Raw genomic sequence first — 21,778 nt, 5'->3', positions numbered from 1 at the left:
AATGGTAAACTTGCACATGCAAGGGGATTAAGGGGTGATGTTGAGAACAAAAGCGGTATCTCTGTTCGATGGCCTTGTAGATTAGGATTTCGAGATTACGCATCACGAGCAGAAAAGAGAAATGCTTCCATAAATTTTCCCATCGGCCTTTGGTTCTACCCTCCTCACTTATCCTTCTCCGCCAGCAAGATGACCCGACTTCAGCTTGGCCCCAAACCCACATTGTTCAACTTCGCCCGAGAAGTCATCGATCGATGGAGCCAGGAGAGAGCAGAGTCCTCCGCTCTCGTTCTGGTGACACAGGGAAAGCGCCGCGATGTCTCGTATCGTGAACTTAGCGAGCGTTCAATTCAAGTTGCGGCCGCCTTGTATGCACTGGGAGTCCGACAGGGCGATACCATTGTCATCTCGGCCGCACGTTGTCGGGACTTCTATGAGATTCTTTGTGCGGCTATTCGCAGTGGCATTATGGTCTGCCCCGTAGCTGGCGCACTGTCTGCCTCCGATCTTGAATATCGCATTCAGAAAGTTGGTGCTAAAGCCTTCATCGGCGACCTCCCCCAAATCCATAAGGTCTTGTCGATTCGGTCCCGTCTCCCTACGCTTCGCCACTTGGTCCAGGTCGGAGCCGATGAAAAGGTCTCCGAAGCACTTGGGTATCCAGCCCTGGTCTCCATGGGCCAAGTGAATGGCGCAGACACCACTATCGATTCGGAGGCGAGCTCGCCCTGCGTACTCTACTTTACCTCAGGGTCCACCGGACAGCCCAAGTTGGTTCAGCACAGCCAGATCTCTCTGGCTTTGAGCAGTCGAATTGCCGGAGAGCACTGGTGTCAACTCCATCCGGATTGTCTCTTCTGGAGTCTCTCCGAAGTAGGCTGGGTCAAAGGATCGTGGGCAGTCTTCGCTGCCTGGAATCACGGAGCTGCCCTGCTTGTGGATGAAACCCCCGGACTGGTGTTTGACCCCATTCATACGCTGCAAATCCTGCACGACTATTCTGTTACCAATTTCTGTGCTACTCCGACGGCCTACAGACAACTCGTCACATCCGTGAGTCGGGAATTTGCGGCCACCCATGCGCCTCAATCCCTAAAAGTCAGCATTAGTGCCGGAGAGGCAATTGAAGGGTCTGTGATCGAGGCCTGGCGACAGGTAACTCGGGGTGTCCCCATACTCAATGGGTACGGTCTCACGGAGACAGTCTTCCTCTGCACGGAATCCACCGATGATCAACGACCAGGGTCGATGGGCCGACCTCTGCCTGGTGTCCCGCTGGAGATCTTAGGAGAGACGGCAGAGCCTGTCCCAATTGGGGAAGAAGGAGCTCTGGGAGTGTGCTTGTCTACCTGCGCAGACTCTATTTACGACGTCTTCAATGGCTATGTCGACGAACAGGGGGTTGTGACGCGACCAACGGTGCGCAACGCCGAGGGTAAGGAGTATTACTTGACCGGGGACCGTGCGTTCCGGGATGCGGATGGTTATTTCTGGTTCAAAGCGCGGAAAGACGATATCATTAATTGCTCGGGGTATCGCATTGGACCCAGCGAAGTGGAAGCTGTTCTACAGATGCATCCGGGGGTGCTAGAATCGGCGGTCATTGGCATCCCGGATGAAGAACGTGGCTCAATCATCAAGGCGTATGTGGTGCTAAACGAGGAGTACGAGCAGCATCCGCTGCGCAAGCTCAAGGTGGAACTCCGGCAGCATTGCCTATACCATAGCGCCCCATACAAGTGTCCCCGGGTCATCGAGTTCCTCTCCAAGACTGAATTGCCTCGAACGGTAACAGGGAAGGTGCAGCGTCATGAGCTTCGCGCTCGCGAGCAGAGAAAGTCATCAGCATAGGAATAAATAGGAATGACATGACCTTTACTAGTTTGATCTTGTTTCCTAACTCGCTCATTGAGTAGTACTATTTAGCTACCTCTTAATATAGTTATACCTCTACGTCGAGAAAGTTATGAGTGGAGGGACTAAAGATATATTTACTTTAATGCTCGTTTCCGAGGTACTTAGAATCGAGTATTACCTTGTACATATCTCTTGAATTATAGTCGTAGTCGCGAGCTAAGCATAGGACGAAATTATATTTGCTTCTAATCCTTATTTCCCAAACTAATCAGGGGTAAGTGCTGTTATCTAGCTGTTTCTGTAAATATAATCGCGCTTGGGAGCAGGGAGAGTCGACATAATAACGAAGGAAATCACATTTGCTTTGTCTCTTGGTCCCTGAGCTATTCAGAGTTGTCTGCTACTATCTATTCTGTTTCTCTAAATGTAAAGATGGCCTCCACTCACGGAGACCGTATTTCCATTAATCCAGCTGGCCCCCGGACTAGCCAGAAACGCGACGACGTTGGCCACCTCCTGAATAGTGCCATGACGTTTGGCTGCGCTGGGCCCATCGACTTGTGCATCACGGAACTCATCAGGAATATCTCCCCCTTCTACCGCGGTGTCAATCTCTCCCAATGCGACATTATTGATTGTCATCTTGTGTGGGCAGGCCAGCTCATGCGCCCACTGACGACCCAGACATTCCAACGCGGCCTTGGTTGCCGCGAAGAGAGAAAGATTGCTAGCACCCATGCGGGATAAAGCGGACGATCTACAAGGGCCTATCAGCCTGGGAGAGACAGAAAAGAATGGCAAAACTCACATGTTGATGACGCGGCCATCTTTCTTCGCAAGGTAAGGGAGCAAGGCCTGCACAAGCAGATGTGGAGCGCGGACATTTACCATAAATTCACTAGGTAAAGGCGCGTTCGTCAGACGTGGTGAGACCCTAGATAGGGTTAAAGATATTGGAGAGCGACCCTTACTGTTCAAACAATGCCCCGTCGAGTTCTGCAACCGGAAGAAAAGGGGGATATGCTGCTGCGTTGTTGACGAGAATGTCGATGCATTCGACCTGCAGTCCCTGTAGCGCCTGTTCGATCACATCACGGCCGGCAGTCAATGTCGACAAATCGACCTGCACCAAGGACGCGACACCACCCAGCGCGTTAATCTTCTCTGCTACTTTTTGAGCCGCCGGAGTACTTTTGTCTGAGTGGTAAACAATAGCAACCTTGGCGCCACGCTGAGCGAGTTCGATGGCGATACCCGCTCCGATACCTCGGGAGCTGCCAGTCACAATGGCTGCTTTACCAGCAAGGGAGACGGTTGGGGGGAGGTTCAAGATAGTCATTGTTGCTCCTGTTGCCTCGATTTGAATGGAACTCGGGCTCAGGAAGGAGAGGAAGACTTGAACGAGAGTGTTTAAAATAAACTGGAAGACCCGCGACTGCCTTCCGAAAGCTACATCAGCACGCAGAATTTATCGCATTAATCGTTTAACTTAGACATAAGAAAGGGGGGGTTGTGAAAACACCTCATATATGTATGCAGATGCGAGTTAAGAGTCTAAGCAGAGAATGTGACCCCCTGCATCGCCACGGTGCTACATCGTGCATCATCCTGCAGATCTCTGACGAGGTGGTTTCTCCCAATCTGTTAAGGCAACCCACGGATCGATATCTAGGCCGATCATCTGCAGGAAATACGCCCCACCCGCACCTTTATTTGTTCTCGACTTCTTGCATCGGGTTCTGTGAACGGACTCCTTGCCATCTCACAACCAAGTTCGCCTCCTGTTGCCCCTTTGGCCGTATCTGTACCGTTTTCTCTCTCTCTCTCTGTGTCTGTCTGTCTTTGCTTAGACATGGGTTCCACCGAGCGGGAAAGCACCTGCTACAACTCCGCCTATCTGGCCGAGTATTACGACATCTGGACTGGGAATCGCAACGACACCGCTTACAATGCAAATTCTCTCATCCGGATGACCGCCTCTTCCAAACCCTCTTCTCCACTGCTCGTCTTGGACGTTGGCACCGGCACCGGCCGTCTTATCCAGGCGATGAGTCGTCATGCAGCGGCAACCCCCGGAGTCTCCCTTGCCAATGTCGAGTTCATCGGCCTGGATATCGAGCCGTACATGCTCGCACGGGCAAGTGCGATCAACGCCACCCTGGCGGTCGAGACTGGGTGTGCGCGCATCACTTGGCTCCTGGGGTCCGCGCTGGAGATGTCTGCCCTCCCCATCTTCCGACAGAAGCACCCAACGCGGAAGACCGTCGATCTTCTTACGATTGGATTCGGCAGTATCTCCCACTTCTACCTCCCGGGCCAGCCGGAGCAGTTTTTAGCTGAAGTGGCCAGACTCCTGACCCCGGGCACCGGGCAAGCCCAGATCTCCGTGGTGAACAAGCTTCTCATCCACCCCGAGCGGGGGTTGGACAAGGACATCACGGACCCATTGCCGCCCAGTGAGCATACCAGCGTCGAGTTTCCCGGCGTGGTGTATCGCGAGACGGTGACGGAGAATGGAGTCGAGGGGAACGTGTGGCGCGTGGTGCGGCATATCGAGGTCTGGAAAGGTCAGGATACGCTCCTCGAGCGGAATATCGACACGGCGATGTTTCGGGTCTGGACAGAAACGGAGCTGAGAGGATTGATTTCGGCGGCGGGCTTACGGCTGGTCCAGGTGGTACCCCAAGAGGTGGACACTCTTTTCATAGTTAGCATCTGAGATGGATAGATTAACTTAGATTAGATAAGTATTTCTCGAAGCTAGAGAAACCTGGTTATTTGAAAACACATCCACTGGATCCTGTAAATTTAGTCGGCCATACTTCTGAGCTTTAGTTGCCTGAATTAGTAGCGCTCCATTGTAAGGACCAAATTATCAAGGTGGGAGAGTCAGAGAATCCCTAGTTCACCGCCTAAACGAAATGCATTGCTGGCCCCTTCCTTGAGCGTGCGTGCCGATCTTCGATTCTGTGTAGTAAGTACATATATATATGTATAAAGTTATATATAAGATCTCCCTATGATGAACCCTCCCTTTCCAGCAAGACTTTCTTTCCGAAAAGACGAGTAGGGGTCTTGACTGCCGCCCTTGATTTCTCTAACAGTATCTTGGTACCCATTACTTGATTGTGCAACAGAGCATGGGGAGCATCGGCGAGACTCTTGTGAATGGCTCACCGTACCAGGATGTGGTCAAAGAATTTTGGTGTCGGATACTCGATCTAGAGGAGGAAGATGTGGACGCCGACTCCAACTTCTTTGCCTTGGGGGGCGATTCCATTGATGCGCTGAAAGTAGCGCGACTGGCCCAACAGGCAGGAATAGCATTAACAGTCCATCTGATGATCCGCCATCCACGATTGTCTGAGATGGTCCAGGCTGCAGCGGAACAACCGCTCCAACCAGTACAACCAAAAGAACCTGCGGACCCTGTCTCGTCTTCCGGTCGTTTCATCCAAATTCCTGCCTTTCAACACGATGAGGTGGTCTCGCAGGCTGTGCAACAATGTCAGGTCCCTGAATCTGCAATAGTCCATTTCGTTCCGTGCACCCCGATGCAGACGGGTCTCGTGGTGTTGACCGCACAGCAACCGGACTTATACTGGGCGGAACAAACCTTTGAATTTCCCCCGGAGTGGTCCGTAGCACAGGTAGAAGCAGCGTGGGCCAGGGTGGTCGAGGCCAACGAGGTCCTCCGCAGTCGCATCATCCAACTTCTGGATGGTCGCTGTTATCTGGCGGTGCTGCATCCCCAGGCTGTGGCCACGACGCCTGAGGACACCACAAATCCCAGCCGTGGATTGCCCTTCGGAAAGCCTCTTGTTCATTGCTGGATCAAGCCCGGACGCCTCCGCTGGCATGTGCATCATGCTGTCTATGACGCGTGGTCGCAACGATTGATTTTAAACGCCCTTGTGGAAGCGTACCGCGACCTCACGAGTCCCCGAATTCCTCCCCACCCCCCTTTCTCTGCGTTTGCGAGCCATCTCGCGCAGAAGGACCTACGCCCGTCCACAGACTTCTGGAAACAGTATCTTCGCGGATTCGATGGCCAAGCTTTCCCTCGCGCCCTGTCTCTGGACGAGTCGAGAGTCCAAGCCCATGTGTCCGGCAAGTCTCTTTGGGGTCCCCAGCAGCAGCATCTGGGGTCTACGGCTGCCACCGCGATCCAAACCGCGTGGGGAATTGTTCTGGCGCGGTACAACCAGACATCGGATGTGGTATTTGGCGTGGTGAGCAACGGACGCGCCGCGGCAGAGATTGAGGGGGCTGACATCGCCCGTATTATCGGACCGACCATTGCCACTTTTCCGGTTCGTCTACAACTCGATGAAAGCTCTACCACCGTCGCGGCGTGTCTAGCCTCTACTCAATCGCAATATGGCGATTGTTTACCCCACGAGCATGTAGGACTGTCACACATCGCCTCCCTGGGCGAATCTGGCCCTGCGCAGGCCACGCGCTTCCAGAGTCTCCTCGTCGTCCAGCCCGATGACGAAGCTAACGATGGTAGTAGCCCCATTCAAGAGATCTGGGCCGAGCGACGCGATGATTACATGGACTACCCCTTGTCCCTCGAGTGCTTCCTAGGCCCCGGCGCTATCCGCCACACGCTCACATACACCGAGTCCTGCATGAGTCGCTGGGAGGCGGAGCAACTGCTTGCACGGTTCATCCACGTCCTCGACTGGATTGCCCAACCCGCCAACCAACACTCCCTCGTTTCGAAGCTTGAGCTCTGGTCCCCCTCCGATACCGCCACAATGCAGCAATGGCAGGCTACCCCTATCCGCTTAGTCACGGAATGTCTGCATACCCGCATTGAGCAGAACGCCGCTGCGGGGAAGTGGAACGACAGCCTAGCTGTTGTAGCATGGGATGGGGAGTTGACCTACCGTCAGCTTCTCACCGTCTCCCACCATTTCGCCCACCAACTGCAGGCGGCGGGCGTCGGCCCGGAGGTGCTGATACCCATCGCGCACGAGAAGTCCATTTGGTCATTGATCAGTATACTTGCTGTCCTGCAAGCGGGGGGAGCCTTTGTTCTCTTGGACAGTGGCCTGCCGGTGGCGCGCATGCAAACCATGATCTCGGTGGTGAATGCGCCCCTCGTCATCTGCTCGCGACAGTTAGAATACAAAGTAACGGACCTCGCCGATCGGGTTTTGTGTCTCGACCCAGAACGACGTTCTGATTTGCTACGACGCTCCACCACCGACCCTCTTCCCCCCAAGTTCCCGTCTGGCGTCACTGCCGAGAATGCCGCGTATGCTGTGTTCACGTCGGGGACGACGGGAATCCCGAAGGCAGTGTTGGCCGAGCACCGTCAGGTAGCCACCGCCTTCGAGGCTCAGGCCCAACAGGGGATGTTCCAACGTGGGCGGCGCATGCTGCAGGTGGCCACCTATAGCTTCGATCCCTCGATTGCGGACATGTTAGGGCCGCTGTTGGTGGGAGGGGTGGTGTGCATCCCGCGTGAAGACGAGGTCCTGACGGAGCTGGCTGCCGTCATCCGCCGGTTCCAGGTCGATGTGATCGATATTACTCCTTCGGTGGCCAATCTTCTGGACCCAGCGGAGATTCCGACGTTGAAGGAGTTGCGGCTGGGCGGGGAGGCTGTCACTGCTGCCCAGCTGGCGCGCTGGACGAGCAGCAGCAGCAGCCGCCGCAGCTCCTCTCCGCTCGAGTTCCATAACAGCTACGGGCCAAGTGAATGCTGTGTAACTGCGGCACTAACCCCACCGCTGCATGCCGCCGCCGATCCCCTCAATTTTGGTTTCCCCGTTGGCTGTCGTATGGTGATTGTGCACCCGGATGACCCACGCCGGTTGGTGGCGCTGGGGCTTGTGGGCGAACTGGCCATCCAAGGCCCGATCGTGACTCGGGGGTATCTCAATAATCCCGGTGCACAGGCCAAAGCATTCTTGGAATCTGCCCCATGGGAGGAGGACAAACAGCTCTCATCTCTTCCTGATTCTCCACCTTGGGCCTCGCGGGTCTACTTGACCGGAGATCTGGCGCGGTTCGCCGCCGACGGGTCGGTCATCTTCGTCGGTCGTAAGGACCACCAGGTCAAGCTGCATGGCCAACGGATCGAGCTCGGGGAGATTGAAGCGACCGCGCGGAAGCACGAAGAGGTGGAGGCCGCCGTTGCGATGATCATTAAGACAAGTGGGTGCTCGGAGCTGGTGTTGGTGGCCCAGTGCAGTCCCGGTTGTCGTGATGACTTGGGGCTACTGCAACTCCAAGATCGGCGTGATCTGTATAGCTCGCTCCAACAACATCTCGCCGCCCTACTGCCCGCATACATGGTGCCAGCCATCTGTCTCTTTGTGAACCGGATACCTCTCTCTCTGACCGGCAAGACAGACCGCAAGGGCCTCCAACAATGGGTGGAGCAGCAACCAGACCTCTCGGCCTGGCGCACAAGTACTCCGACAGCGACAATCCCGGCCTCCGACACTGTCGCCCGAAAACTGAGCCAGTTGCTTGCTCTCTCGCTTCCGGTGCTCGCTTCTAGCTGGGATTCCGATAATCCGCCTGATGTTGCCCCCATCGCCGCCGGACTGGACTCCATCCGCATGGTCTCATTTGTGCGCGCCATCAACCATACCTTCGGCGTCCGGTTGCCGCTCAGTCGCATCCCACGCGCCATGGTACTCACCGAGCTCGCTCGCGAGGTGCATCAGTTGCAGCATGGCCCGAGTGATGACGAGACACCCGAAAGCGATGCCGCATCGGAACAGAACAAGGAGGTTGACCTAATGCTCGCGGATCTCCAGAGCGGGATTCCAGGCCCACTGGCGCTTGGCTCCTCCTCCCCTTCTCTCCCGCCGCAAATTTCCGCATCCGCCAACCACCATGTGCTCTTGACAGGCGCGACCGGTTATGTGGGAACTGCCATCCTCCACAGGCTACTGACGGATTCACGCGTACAAACCGTCTATCTCCTGGTCCGCAGCCCTGATCCTGCCGCTGGCCTCGAGCGCGTCCGAGCCGCCGCCACCACTGCCGGGTGGTGGGACGAGCCGATCCACGCCCCGAAGGTACAAATCTGGTCTGGCGATCTCGCGCGTCCACGACTCGGACTCTCTGAGGCCGCATGGAGCCAGCTAGAAGGGACAACAAGCAGCAGCCATGACACGTCTGAAGATGCAGCAGCACCTCCGGTGACGGCAATCGTCCACAACGGCGCCCTCGTGCACTGGCACCGCAGCTACACCGAGCTCCGCGCCGCCAACGTACTTGCCACGGCGCAGCTCGTCGCATGTGTCGCCGCTAACCCGCACATCACGCGCTTGGAATACATCTCCGGCGGCGCGCAATGGGATCCCGCCGATCCGAGGGTGGTGTTCGATCCTGTGACGCTGCGCCACAAATTACGGGAAACGAATGGGTATGGGCAGAGCAAGTTGATTGCCGAGCAGATCGTGGCTGGGACGGCAGCAGCGAAATCAGTGACTACTCCCAGTTCTAGATTCGGCATCCTCAATCCCGCTCTCATCATCGGCGGACCTCGCAGCCACCATTACGCCGCTAACCTCGATGATCTACTGTGGCGTCTGGTGAGTGCGTGCGTTCTGATCGGTGAATATTATCCGGAGCCGGAGCCCCAGGAGGCTTGGATTTACGTGTCAACTGCTGATGCTGTCGCGGACGCGGCAGTGGGCGGTCTATTCTGGTCCTCGCCGTCGCTGGATACTACTACCACTACTGCTGCTGCTACGGCTGCTGCCGCTGCCCCCGGAGGATTACAGACAAGGAAGATGATTTTCAGCGGGCTGCGGGTGGACACCTTCTGGGATGCAGTGAATGCCGGCTTGGAAGAGGATGGGTACGAGCAGAAGACAAAGATTCTGAAGAGGAGTGCGACATATGCGACCTGGTTGTCACGACTGAACGAGTCGATGGCTGCAGTTGGGGAGGCGCATCCGTGTTGGCCTGTTATACATGTCATTGAGACGATGGGAACGGAGTTGCTGAGTAGTCCCATGCCTCCTACATCTGCATGGGGGCCCGGGGAAAAGTGGGAGGAGGTAGAGCAGGTCATGGCGCGGACTGTAATGCTAAATGTGCGCTACCTACAAAAAATTGGGTATCTGGGAAGGTCTTCGGCTGCTGGAACGGAGATTACTGGTGGGTTTTGGCGGCGAGGTTGAGTTTAAGGACGCATAGTTAGAGGATTATATAATTTCTCACACCTGGCTATGAGCTGTTGGATGGTGTGGAGTGTAGTAGATGTCTATGCCCAGAATACGTTTTATTTCTGAACAATGTCAAATCCAGTTTAAGACATGAGATTGCGAAACGCAGAAATGACATGGCCCAAGAAAAAGGGAAGAGGGGGGGTTGCGCCAAGGTTACTCGCAAGGAAAACAACTGCATAATGCGTCTTAGGATACTCTACCTCCGCACAAACCCTTCCCATGTACTAAAGGCCTTCTGGCAATCTTTCTGATACTGGGGCAACCCCGCCGCATAAGTTAATAACTCCCGTTTCTTGCCGGGGATGTTCCCACCCAAGAACCACGAGTCCGGGGACTGGAGGAACAAGGTCCCATCGAACATGGCCTTGACCCGGTGACTCCAAGTTTCCTGCGCGGAAGCTGTGGGCTCGAAGATGGTGTGTCCTCCAACATGCAGAGACTGGATGGCATCGCAAATGAGCTGGCACTGCACCTCAATGCCGATGGGCCCGCTCGAGAAGGACAACGGGCCCTGCGGCCCCGCCAAGAAGAACATGTTAGGATAGCCATGGATAGACATTCCAAGGTAGGTCTTCACACCTCCATCTCCCCGCCATTGGTCGTAGAGGGTTTCGCCGTCGACGCTCTGAAGCCCCATGTGGGTGAGGCCGCCGGTGATCATGTCAAAGCCGGTAGCAAGGGCAATGACGTCTAGTGGGAAGAAGCGGCCATCGGTAGTAGTGAGGCCGTTGGGTTCGAAGGAGCGGATGGCGGTGGAGCGGAGATCGACCAGGTCGACGTTTGGCCGGTTGAACTGGTCGTAGTAGTCCAACTCGACGGTCGGACGTTTGGCGCCCATGGGGTGGAGGGGCTCCAGGGGGGCGAGGAGATCGCGCTTGCGGGGATCAACAATGCGGGCACGAGTCTTCCACGCCCAAAAGTCATACATCTCGCGGTTGGCTGCCGGGTTGGTCATCACGTCCTGGTAATTCGCGTAGACGTAGGGAAAGCCGCCGCGCTGCCACAGCGACTCCCGGAAGACCTGTCGTGCGGCCGGGTCAGCGACATCAAAGGTGTTGGTCGGAGTGAACTGGTAGTTGACACCGCTGAAGTGGGTATGACGGTAGTTACAGAAGGCGGCGTGTGTGAGGGTTGCGTCGGGGGCCCAGCTCTCAGCCTGCATGGGGAGCGCGGTGTTGGGGGTTCGTTGGAAGACGGTCAGATGCTGGGCGTGTTTGGCCCAGTCCTGCACGATTTGCACGCCTGACGCCCCCGTGCCGATCACCGCGGCGCGCTTTCCGGCCAGGTCGATGCCCTCTTCTGGCCACTCGTACGAGTGCGTCACTGTTCCCTGAAAGGAGTCGAGCCCCGGGAACGACGGGATGTGTGGTACAGTGCCGGGGCCGGGGCAGGCGATCAAGAAACGACTGGTGAGGTGGCGGCCGTTCGCGGTCGTGATATGCCAGCGGTCTTCACGGAATTGACCATGCGTGACCCGGGTGTGGAAGTCAATGTCCTCCTTCAGCCCGAGTATCTTGTCCAGGTGGGCGAAGTATCGTCGGAGTTCAGGCTGAGAGGGGAACTTCTCACTCCATTGCCAGCTTTCCCAGATTTCGGGGATGGACAGACCGTAAAAGGGTGCCTCCGTGTCGACGCGTGCCCCAGGATAGCGGTTCCAGAACCATGTTCCTCCCAGGTCTGACCCCGCCTCCAGCACCCGGCAACGATGACCCTGTTTACGAAGATGATAGAGCAAAGTAACGCCGGCAAAGCCGGCCCCTACAATGACCATATCATAGTCTGGCGGAGGCTGTTGAATTCCAACCATATTGCTTGTTGATGTAAGAGCAAGGACAGATGGTAAAAAGAGAAGAAGACTGTAGAAAACCTAGAAGAAGCTCGGTGACGAGACGATAAGTAGGAGGAGGTGGGCGGGCAGGCCTGGTATGTTTATCTCTGACCAGAGTCTCTACGACATACTACAAATCACACTCCACCAAATTCCTAAGCATATTAAAGCAAGGTAAAACTATTATCACAGTGGTAACATTCAATTCCGTGACAGTAGATTGACTACTAGGTAGATGGAGCATATCAAGATAGCGGTCAGGGCAAGAACCTGCAGCGCAACCCCCCTTGTAAGCTGGTCGCTTTCCAGCACGCACATATTCATGCTGCAGCTAGTTTGATCATCCTCCGCCTGTTTTTACATTTCCTTACTGCTTTAGCGGCTGGTTGGCCTTCAGCTCAATTGCGTCAGCCACCTCGCTGTAGTTATGTTGCCACAACCCTCCGCCCAAAATCGGATACTGCGAGCGCCATGCGCACATTTTTTGCGCCAGAGGCGTCATGGTTTCCACAATCTCGCGGGGCATAATCAGGGGGTAGCACTCTTCGGGGGTGAGATAGCTCGCCTGAAAGCAAAGCGAGATTCCGCGGCGCCAGAAGTCCTCTGTGCGGTTCTCGCCGCCGCCGTGACACAGTCGGCCAGTAAAGAAGAAGACATCTCCTGCCTTCATGACGGCAGGCACCGCATCCTCGTCGCGGCCCCAGTCTTCGTAGTTCTCCCACAAGTGGCTCTTAGGGATACCCCGGGTCGCGCCATTCTCCGCGGTAAAGTCGGTCAACGCCGTGAAGAAACTGATCTGGATCTCGTCCATTCGGGGACCCAATTTGGTCAACCCGGGAAACTCAGCCGTGTCCCGATGCAATTGCTGGGCCTTGCTGTGTGGGCCTATCTCGATAACCTGTGCAGTGCACATCCAGTAGTCGCCTGACTCCTTGCGGAAAACCGCTTCGCAGATCTGGTGGAGGAGGTCGTAGTTGAGTACCTCGTCACGGAAGGTCTTGCTGAGGGTGGGTAGATTGCTGAGGCGGCGGGTGTTCTCCCCGTGGAACTCGGTGATCCACGCCTCCTCGTCGACCTTGCGGTGAGTTCCACAGGCAATTTTGGCTAGATGGGGGTCGATCTCGCGGTTCATTTTGGCAATCTGCTCCTGGGTGAAGAAACCCTCCACCACGAGCCCGCCATCCTCGCGGAACATCTCCAGGATCTTCTCCACTGGGGCTTTGGCACTGATGCGCCGGAAGCTAGTCGGAGCCGTGCTTGTGATAGTCATCTTGGGCTTGGTGAAGTTGGATTATAGCAAATAGAGAGAGGGAGGAGCGGAATGGGAAATGCTCAGTGCTGTTGAATTGTGTATACTGCCCATGAGTACAACTTCCTCTATTTATCTCTCGCCAAACCATAGCAAGAGCAGATCGACGCTCCTGCTGTTGGTCGCGACAAATTCAGTGAGGTGTATCGCATAGACTGCGTAATCTAAACCAGCCTACATTTCTGTGGATCAAAGACTCAATCTCACAAGATCCTGACGTGGCACACTCCCTTGCAGGTCCGAACAATCTGTGGTATGCGCTTATGCCAGCCATTAATTTTCCCTGAGAACCTCGCGATCTTGCGTATTTGTGCAGATCCCTGCAACGACGTAGGAGCGGGCTTTTTAACTTTCTTACTAAGCAGCATGCATAGACGTATGAATACCCTGGCGTCATCCTTGCAGCGGACAAGCAGAAAATCCACAGATAACGGACGAGCTTCAAGAACATATACTCTTTGCATCTAGTGCTAGCCTAGAGGCCGATCCGCATGAAGAAATGGCGCTGTACTGTAAGAAGGAAAGGTGGGATATTGCTCCGGGCCTACCCAACATCTTGTTTGGTGGAAAGTCTCCGCCCATGGCCAAAAGTGTAGGACATCGCCCCCGAAGCCCGCGGGTAACACAGATCCTAGTCTTTGGCAAGCTGCCTGCGGTTGTTTCTCTGCTTGAACGTATTCACAGTAGATTATATTTACGTTGAATTCTTATATAAGCTCGTCACCTGCTGACCGCTAATCTATATGTACAAGCAAAACAGGCCTAGCCGGGAGAACAGTGCACAAGTCAATCTACTACCTTAGCCAAAGAACATTAAAGTGTGTCTAAACATGATATAATGAGGTATTATAGTTTGGAAAGAGGGGATGTGGTCAGCATAAATATGATTGCACCTGTCGCTAATACTATGAAATTTTTGGATTACATACCCTGTAATTTATCTTCCGTATACAATGACAATGCATCAATTAACTTGTAACAACCAACTAAAATTAGTTGAAAATATTTCCATGGTATAATTTACAGCCCCTACTTATTCATTAACCAGTTAGCCATTCTTAACACCGAGTGATTTCACTACTTAGTTTCGGACCAAAGCGATATTGAATAGAGTCGTATTATTTAGAATACTATTACTCTCTATTATAAGTTTATTATATTTTTTATAAAATTTATAGAAGATTTTATATTCTCTAGTCAGATTCTTTAGAATCTAAGGTTATTTATATATAATTCTAATACTGCCGGATTATATTGAAGTATTATAAGATAGATAAGAAATAGGTTAAAAAATTTTTTTCCTGAGTAGGAAGATATTTATATAGTTAATAGTAGAGTGATTATATCTGACTATTATATTTTAACCTAATCTTAACTGTAACCTGACGGCCAGGTCAGCTAAGCGAACAGGAAGCCCTGTTTTCAACACCATATGGTCATATGTACTAGATTCACCTCCAGTAAAGTTATTATATCTAGCATGTAGTCTAGTTAACCATGGTGCACACGATCATGCTACTACCGGTTTCGGTATAAACATGCGCATGGCGGGTGGGCGTTGGTTGCAACAGCAGCGTCCCCTTAGGAGATTCTACCTTTTACAAAGTACCTCCCAACGGCTATTCCAAGGATACGCTAGTACGCAGTGGCGAGATCTCGTCGGGATAATGATATTCCAAGAGCTTTCTTAGGCATGGATGGCGGATGCATGAACAATCGCAATAGGGGAAGCCATGGTACACCTTAGCTGTACGCTCTCGCATGGAGCCGAGAATAACGCAATTCTTAGTCGGACTATCCCTCTGCTTTTAAGATGAAGCAGTAAAGTCTGTGGACAGCCACCACTACAGTCAAATATAAAGATAGATACTAGGATAGCTAAGGCGGCCTGTGATAAAATTGTTGATACCTATATTACAGCTCAATTATCAGCGTCCTGGGGATTTAGAACCAGCTTTTTCGCGCTGCGCCCTTCCAAAACGTCGGTACAAGCTTCCTGGATGCTGTTCAAGCCACCAGTTCGCTTTTCCAAGGGTGTAGGGGTCACTTTTCCTTCCAGAGCTCCGGGGAGGTAGTCATGATACCACCATTCCGTAAAATCACCATTTTCCGGCTTCTGGGTAGTCATGCTAAAAAAGTCGTAAACTAAACGGACATTCTTGGCCAGGTTCATTTCATTACTTTGTGCGCGGACAGAGGCAAATGTCCCGCCGTTTGGTTGCAGGATCTCGCTTATAGCGTTTGCACCTTTGGCGTCACCCGAAGCCGTCATGATATAATCATAGGGCCCGAGGTTCTTAAGTTTCGATACGATCTCATCGTCCTTGTAGTCGAGAACAGTAGAGGCTCCAAGGCCACGAACGTAGTCGAATTTCCGCGGGGAAGCGGTCGCTATGACTTCACAACCGACCTAAAAATCCTTATTAGCTTTTCACCGGATAATACCATTGAGCTATTTTATGCTCACACTGGCGGCATATTGAACAGCGTAACCCCCCACAGATCCGCTAGCACTCCAGATTAGTGCTTTCTTGTTGCAATTTGCTCCTGGTTTCTCCATACCCAGGTGCAAGTGCAACGCAGACACAGCTGTTAAGAGCGCGAAAGGTATTGCAGCCGCATCCTCAAAAGTCGTGCTTGCCGGGATCTTAGCGGTTGTGGCTTCATTACTCACGACATATTTCTGCCAGCCCCCGTACTTAGTTTGTTTGAGCTGGTAAGTAGGTGTATCAGACACGACGCGGTCGCCCTTCTTGAATCTCGTGACTGACGATCCAACTTCATGGACAATGCCGGCAACTCCATTGCCCAAGATGAATGGGTAGGGCACGTCGACGTATGCTTGGGCCCGGATATTGGCATCCAAAGGTTGTATGGCAACAGCGCGGTTCTATCACACTTATTAGCTACACGACTTCTACAGTAAAACTCCATGCAATGTGTTGATGCACCTCGATCACAACTTCGTCAAACGAAGGGGCATTGTAGGCCGCAGTGAATCGCTTCAGATCACTTCTGGGCTTCAGAATCCAAGCGGCTTCGTTCAGAGGTGACATGGTGCCTTGAGGATGGCAATTCACAAGGTATAAGTTAAAGGTGACGGCAGAAACCGTCAATATTCTCAATATATCTGTCTTCTAGTGTTATATAATGCTTCTCCCAGTTATAAAAGGTCCTTCATGACCTCAGAGGTTGGAGCAGAAAGCATAGCCCCGCAGGAGCTCAATAGAGCCCGAACTGGCAGATGGCCAATAATAAGAGATCTTCAACCATTAATCATGTTTACGAGATCGATTAGTGACCTTTTCAGCCGTCCGGATAAACTTAAACTAGATAAATAGCCCTTCTTTATCCACCTGGACTTGTGCGAAACTTTGTAGTTCAACGCAAGAAGAATACACTTTTTGAGTTTGTGTCGCGGTCATCTCGACATCATCGACCAATCTCTGGCTCTCGTATTCCGCACCGAACACTTCCGAGACCGGAACTAGCCGATATGTATCTATCTTCGGAAAATTTTATCAAATGGCAATCGAACCGTCAGATCTCTCTCCATATTGCGTTATGGGGCCCATGCTAATCCAGGGCTACAGGAAATGCATGAGGCTGTTGGAAATTAAGTGATTCTAGACATTGGATTTACCGACAGGTAAGTTTCGCCACAAGCTACCCGTGGGTGACTCCTACATTGGCAACATCCCTTTCTAAGCTTTAAAAGAACGACGTGCCACTGAACATTCGATAGAGTGGCGTGACTGTTTAGAATACAGAAGCAACACCTAATATGGAGCGGGCCGCCATCGCGGACAACAAAGAGTTTGTTCTCTGTTTCGATGGCACCGGATATAAATTCCGCGGAGACGAAGCGGACAGTAATATCCTCAAGATCTACAGAGTGAGTGGTTAGAACATGAATCAATTTCTTCAGGCTACTCTTACACTGATGAAAGATGCTGAACCGCAATGACCCTCGCCAATTTCATTATTATCAGCCGGGGTTTGGGACGCATACCACCTCGATCTGGCAGGTCAGTAATGCCGGCCAGAATCGACTAAAGAGATGGTTTTCGAATATGAAGGATTCTGCGACAGGCACAACATTTGACGAACATGTCATGGACGGTTATAGGTTCCTCATGCGCTTTTACAGCCCTGGGGATGACATATACATTTTTGGTTTTAGCCGTGGAGCGTATGTTGCTCGCATGCTTGCGGAAATGGTAGACCACGTTGGTTTGCTAGAGCCAGGAAATGAAGGGAAAGTACGCTACGTCTGGACGACCTTCTCGAAGTGGGCAAAATGTACCAACAGCGTCGACGCTGGCCAGACAGAAAAGGATGACTTATATAAGTACATGAAAGCCCTACGAGAGACCTTCTGTCGTCCGGTATCGCAAATTCGGTTCCTCGGATTATTTGACACTGTCAACAGCATCCCACGATTTGAAGTGAATCGCAATAAATTTCTGTTTCCTTTTACGGCAAAAACCTCGGCCAGGGTAATTCGGCATGCCGTTTCTATCGATGAGCATCGTGCCAAGTTTCGACAGGATTTAATCTCAGATGCCAACCCTAACAGGCGATCGACGCGGCGCAAGATGCCGGATCACCCAGAGCAGCAAGGGCGTTGCACAGGAGAGGCGTTCTATCGACCAGCCCCTGCTGCTCACCCACAAAAAATGGAAGCAGACCCCCAAAACCCGGCTAGTACGCTCTCCGAAGCTAAGGATGGTCTCCTTGACGAAATCCAAAGCCCGTCTCAAGACATTGAGGAGGTGTGGTTCGCCGGATGTCATTCGGATATTGGCGGCGGATTAAAGTTGGATGATGATGAAGACCTAGCACTGAGCCATGTGCCATTGGTGTGGATGGTACAGGAGGCGCGGCGTGCGGGGCTTCGATTTGATCACGAAAAGATGAAGCTCTTTCATTGCTTTGATGATTCAGTTGGCTATAGTGATCTTCCGGGTCATCTGGAGCCAAGCACCGGAGGCCGAACGAATGGAGATTACAGAGGTGATCAAGGGAACGAATCCAGCTTTAAATCCGCACTGCGAAGGGCATCTACGACCGGACATGTACATGACTTCTTACAGTATGACCATGGTGTCTCGTGGCCCACCGTTGTAACGTGGAAAGTAGCGGAGTATCTGCCGTTTCGGAGATTGGCATTGCAACCCGATGGATCCTGGAAACCCACTCGGTGGCCTCTTCCCCTTGGGGAGAGACGTGACCTTCCAAAGGAGGCTAAAGTTCACGGGTCAGTTATTCGCCGTATGAAGACCAATCAAGATTACAGGCCGGAAAATCTACTCAAAGATGGTAAGGGGAAGAATAAGCGACCCTTAGAGTATGGGATTGGCGCGTGGGAAGTGCACGCCCATGAAGGCTGTCCAGTTCGAGAAACATACCGCCTAAAGTCAAGCGAAACTGTCTAGACTAGGTTTTCTCTTACATTGCATATCTTGCCATTGACAAATAACGCATGGGTCACGAGCTCTCCTGATGCGGCAACGAGTTGAACGCAAGAGAAGACACACAAGGAAAGAGCACAAGAGTGGAAGAAGAGTGCCAACTTCCATCACGCAGACCGCGGTTCAGAATCAAGCAGAGGACGCTGAGTGGCTCTCATTCCGATTCTGCTGGCCTAGGTGCATGAATGACACACCCCTTTCCACAAAGACCGGGCCTGCACCGTCACAGTTGCATACTCTCTCAACATTTAGTATGCGTCTTGAATCTGACATCTTGTTGACCTAGTTCCCAAGTGGCATACAAGTCCATCTGTCCCTCGCCAGTATCTGGATCATATATGACGCGGTGTGTGGCTTCCTTGTTATTGTCACTTGGCGCTACTAAATCTGCGAAACCGGTGTACTTTGAAGCACAGAAATTCATGTTGGACCTCGACCATAGTCTACTCCGATTCCTTGAGTATACGAATCTCCTCCCAAATTGTCGTGATCTCTTGTCTAAAATGGCAAGAATAACTGCAATAAGGAATTTACAGGTCTACATGATACATGTTAGACAATATAAACTATCAAATCTACTCACTCAACCAACTCCATCTTTTGGAACATCGCATATAATATTCTCGGCAATCTGGTTTGCTTTTGCGTTCACTACAAATCACAGGGAACTTTTCGGTCCAGATGCTAGTTCCGTAGCTCCATTACTTTTACCTCATCGTTGATTAGACGCTTTTCTCGCTGATTTCAAGAACACTGTAAGCAAAGTAAGGTCGAACCTCCCTGGCCAGAATCTCAATATATGCAGCTCTCCAGTAAGATAAGATTTAGCGTTGGATGTGAAAAAGAGTTGCTTCGACTCCGCTAAACAATCTGTGTGCTTCTGCTCCTCCAGCAGTGCGCATATGTTCCAGTCCAATCACGAATATTGCGGCTGCAACTGCAAGGGCCTGACGCTTGTCCCCTCTGTAGTCAAAGTCCTGGTACTTGAAGTCAACATATTTGGGCCTATATGGGGCTATAACTTTCTCAAAATCTGAGGGCTCCATGTGAGCCAGTTTTGCTAATTCCAAAATCGTGGGCTGGACATCGCTTGGTTCTAAGCGATATCCGTCTTCCGAAGACTTGAGGTCTGCCTTTGATATATGCTGCACCGATGCAACTGCAGCGCCAGATGTTCGGGAAGTGATTCGGGCTTCACTGAATCGACGACTCAGCACTTCAGCGAGGTTTCTCACAAAGCCTGTTCCCACGATATTCTCACAATTTTGAATCTCAGACAGAACGTATTGTGCCTTTCTGAGATTCTGACCCAAGTAGAGTCCCTTCGATCCAAAGAAGTCATCACCTGGTAATTTGACGCGTCCGAGCAACTCGCACATTGTGCTGGGGTTCATAGAGTTGTTAGGAGACCTTCGACATTGAGCAGCAATATCTTCTAACTTTTGATCATGATCCATGAGATTATTTCTATCAATCCCTTTCCTGGTATCCTGAAAGATTTCCGTCTGCCGGAAATATATAACTTTCGTCGTCAAGCGCTGTAGAAGGTAGCCGTCAAACCCCTCGATGAAGACACCTTTCTGGCGTTCGATACGTCCAACCCGCTCTACTACTTCTCTAAAGTCAATAGAGTCTATGTTGCCAATTTGAAGACCCAGATGATTCAATCATATCAATCGCTCCCTCGGGAACCTCGGGTTCCCAACGTTGCTTCGGATCAACAATACATATGACTCCAATGTCATTGGCGAAAATTCGACTTTGGGAACCAGCTCCAGTGGCGAAGAATGCAGCAACATCGAGGAAGCGGGTATAGTCAAGCAAAGGAGTTGGCATACCGTAATGCTGTGCAATTGCAAGTTTGTTTACGTCAGGTAGATGCCTAAATCGAGTGGTTTGCAGTTTGTCCAGGAATGTCTGAGTTCGGCAAAGGCGTTCAAGGATCTCTCTCAGATCTGGTGGAGTGTGAATCGCATTACGAGCTTCTTATCTCAGATCACCGCGATACAATGACGAAACTTGTCTCCATCGACTGTCACTTTGACCACGGAAAAGATATTTCTCGTCCATATTCCTTGAATGACAGCGCCAGAGGAGATCATATATAGTAGGTTAAATAGGTTTGCCGCCAGCTTCTTCGGTCTTTCCTTCATATCCCCGAGAAGTAATTCAAGAGGACCAGATCAAAAACATGTGATCATTACCCAGGCACCAAAATTATTCTCTATCTTGGGTGCAACATTGGGGAGTACTTTTCATATTTTGATTACTGCGCGTGGCTGGTGTGACCGGTTGGCGATATTAACATGGACGACATAGGAAGCGTTCAGAAGACTTTTGCCAGAGACGTTGCAATTTGATCGGCACATAGTTACTGGGGTACACGTTTGGAATGAAATACTTGTGAGCGCAACCGGTCGGGCTGGTCGATTAAAAGGATAAACGAATCCTCACAGTACGCGAAATTCAACACACCGAGTGTCTACCGGCAATGACAATGTTCCCAATAAGTGAAATAAGCATCCTTAAAATCTTGCTTGAAATCAATGAGCCAATCATCCATGGAAACAGTTGCTGACTCCGAAACTAAAGCCAGCGAGACAGGAGTGACTTATGATTCCGTCTTTCATACACTGAGAAGCAACCTGGCAGTAAATCCCGCCATGTAATGTAAATCCCAAAATTCACAACTGGGAGAAAATTTCGAAATTTGCTATACTATGCTACTGTTTCTTGTTGGAATCCGGAAAGGGCGGATTCTTTTCACTACGGAGAATGGCTAGTTATAGCGGGTATGCTTCAGCTGATGTGACGATAGGTGACATAGTTACTGTGCCGTATGGAGGTGGGCCCTTGTTTGTTCTACGCCGGGAGAATGACAGTCATCGGTCTGTAGACAACGCCTACGTTTATGAATGTGTCGCGGGGACAGATCTTTGAGATGCTTGATGAAGGCTACATGAAAAAGGAATTATATTTTATATCTAAAGCAGGCAAATCACTGGTTTGGGGTGATTGTTCCAATTTAATCCTGCTGGATTTGTGGAATACCGAGTCTCCAATACATAGGGATGGCCGATGTGATGATAACGATTCTGAGTTG

General features: G+C 51.8%; 8 protein-coding genes across 8 annotated transcripts; 3 read left to right on the top strand and 5 right to left on the bottom strand.

The window, feature by feature from the left end:
* Window positions 1-189: 189 nt before the first annotated feature.
* Window positions 190-1,851, top strand: BDQ94DRAFT_185478 (acyl-CoA synthetase; the record flags this gene model as incomplete). The annotated part of the gene is made up of 1 exon (XM_026774897.1): window positions 190-1,851. One exon carries the CDS (start codon window positions 190-192, stop codon window positions 1,849-1,851), a length of 1,662 nt encoding a protein of 553 aa, XP_026629409.1.
* A 426-nt stretch (window positions 1,852-2,277) lies between these two features.
* Window positions 2,278-3,196, bottom strand: BDQ94DRAFT_168002 (SDR family NAD(P)-dependent oxidoreductase; the record flags this gene model as incomplete). The annotated part of the gene is made up of 3 exons (XM_026770966.1): window positions 2,278-2,614; window positions 2,666-2,755; window positions 2,829-3,196. 3 exons carry the CDS (start codon window positions 3,194-3,196, stop codon window positions 2,278-2,280), a joined length of 795 nt encoding a protein of 264 aa, XP_026629408.1.
* A 513-nt stretch (window positions 3,197-3,709) lies between these two features.
* On the top strand, window positions 3,710-10,126 carry BDQ94DRAFT_185476 (uncharacterized protein; the record flags this gene model as incomplete). The annotated part of the gene is made up of 2 exons (XM_026774896.1): window positions 3,710-4,471; window positions 4,995-10,126. 2 exons carry the CDS (start codon window positions 3,710-3,712, stop codon window positions 10,014-10,016), a joined length of 5,784 nt encoding a protein of 1,927 aa, XP_026629407.1. The 3' UTR covers window positions 10,017-10,126.
* Window positions 10,127-10,260: 134 nt separating this feature from the next.
* Window positions 10,261-11,871, bottom strand: BDQ94DRAFT_157844 (flavin-containing monooxygenase; the record flags this gene model as incomplete). Its single annotated transcript, XM_026768821.1, has 1 exon — window positions 10,261-11,871. One exon carries the CDS (start codon window positions 11,869-11,871, stop codon window positions 10,261-10,263), a length of 1,611 nt encoding a protein of 536 aa, XP_026629406.1.
* Window positions 11,872-12,259: 388 nt separating this feature from the next.
* BDQ94DRAFT_185474 (phytanoyl-CoA dioxygenase family protein) lies at window positions 12,260-13,198 on the bottom strand (the record flags this gene model as incomplete). Its single annotated transcript, XM_026774895.1, has 1 exon — window positions 12,260-13,198. The coding sequence occupies exon 1, from the start codon at window positions 13,160-13,162 to the stop codon at window positions 12,260-12,262; it is 903 nt and encodes a 300-aa protein (XP_026629405.1). The 5' UTR covers window positions 13,163-13,198.
* A 1,924-nt stretch (window positions 13,199-15,122) lies between these two features.
* On the bottom strand, window positions 15,123-16,257 carry BDQ94DRAFT_167997 (zinc-binding alcohol dehydrogenase family protein; the record flags this gene model as incomplete). The annotated part of the gene is made up of 3 exons (XM_026770965.1): window positions 15,123-15,611; window positions 15,669-16,091; window positions 16,153-16,257. 3 exons carry the CDS (start codon window positions 16,255-16,257, stop codon window positions 15,123-15,125), a joined length of 1,017 nt encoding a protein of 338 aa, XP_026629404.1.
* Window positions 16,258-16,931: 674 nt separating this feature from the next.
* On the top strand, window positions 16,932-18,639 carry BDQ94DRAFT_185472 (T6SS phospholipase effector Tle1-like catalytic domain-containing protein; the record flags this gene model as incomplete). The annotated part of the gene is made up of 2 exons (XM_026774894.1): window positions 16,932-17,096; window positions 17,152-18,639. The coding sequence occupies exons 1-2, from the start codon at window positions 16,986-16,988 to the stop codon at window positions 18,637-18,639; spliced, it is 1,599 nt and encodes a 532-aa protein (XP_026629403.1). The 5' UTR covers window positions 16,932-16,985.
* An 860-nt stretch (window positions 18,640-19,499) lies between these two features.
* BDQ94DRAFT_167995 (uncharacterized protein) lies at window positions 19,500-20,054 on the bottom strand (the record flags this gene model as incomplete). Its single annotated transcript, XM_026770964.1, has 1 exon — window positions 19,500-20,054. The coding sequence occupies one exon, from the start codon at window positions 20,052-20,054 to the stop codon at window positions 19,500-19,502; it is 555 nt and encodes a 184-aa protein (XP_026629402.1).
* Between the last annotated feature and the right edge of the window lie 1,724 nt (window positions 20,055-21,778).

This window comes from Aspergillus welwitschiae, assembly GCF_003344945.1.
Source record: "Aspergillus welwitschiae strain CBS 139.54b unplaced genomic scaffold BDQ94scaffold_7, whole genome shotgun sequence".
Taxonomy (NCBI): Eukaryota; Fungi; Ascomycota; class Eurotiomycetes; order Eurotiales; family Aspergillaceae; genus Aspergillus; species Aspergillus welwitschiae.
Note: the sequence above shows the minus strand (reverse complement) of the source record. Positions and strands in the feature narration are given on the sequence as shown.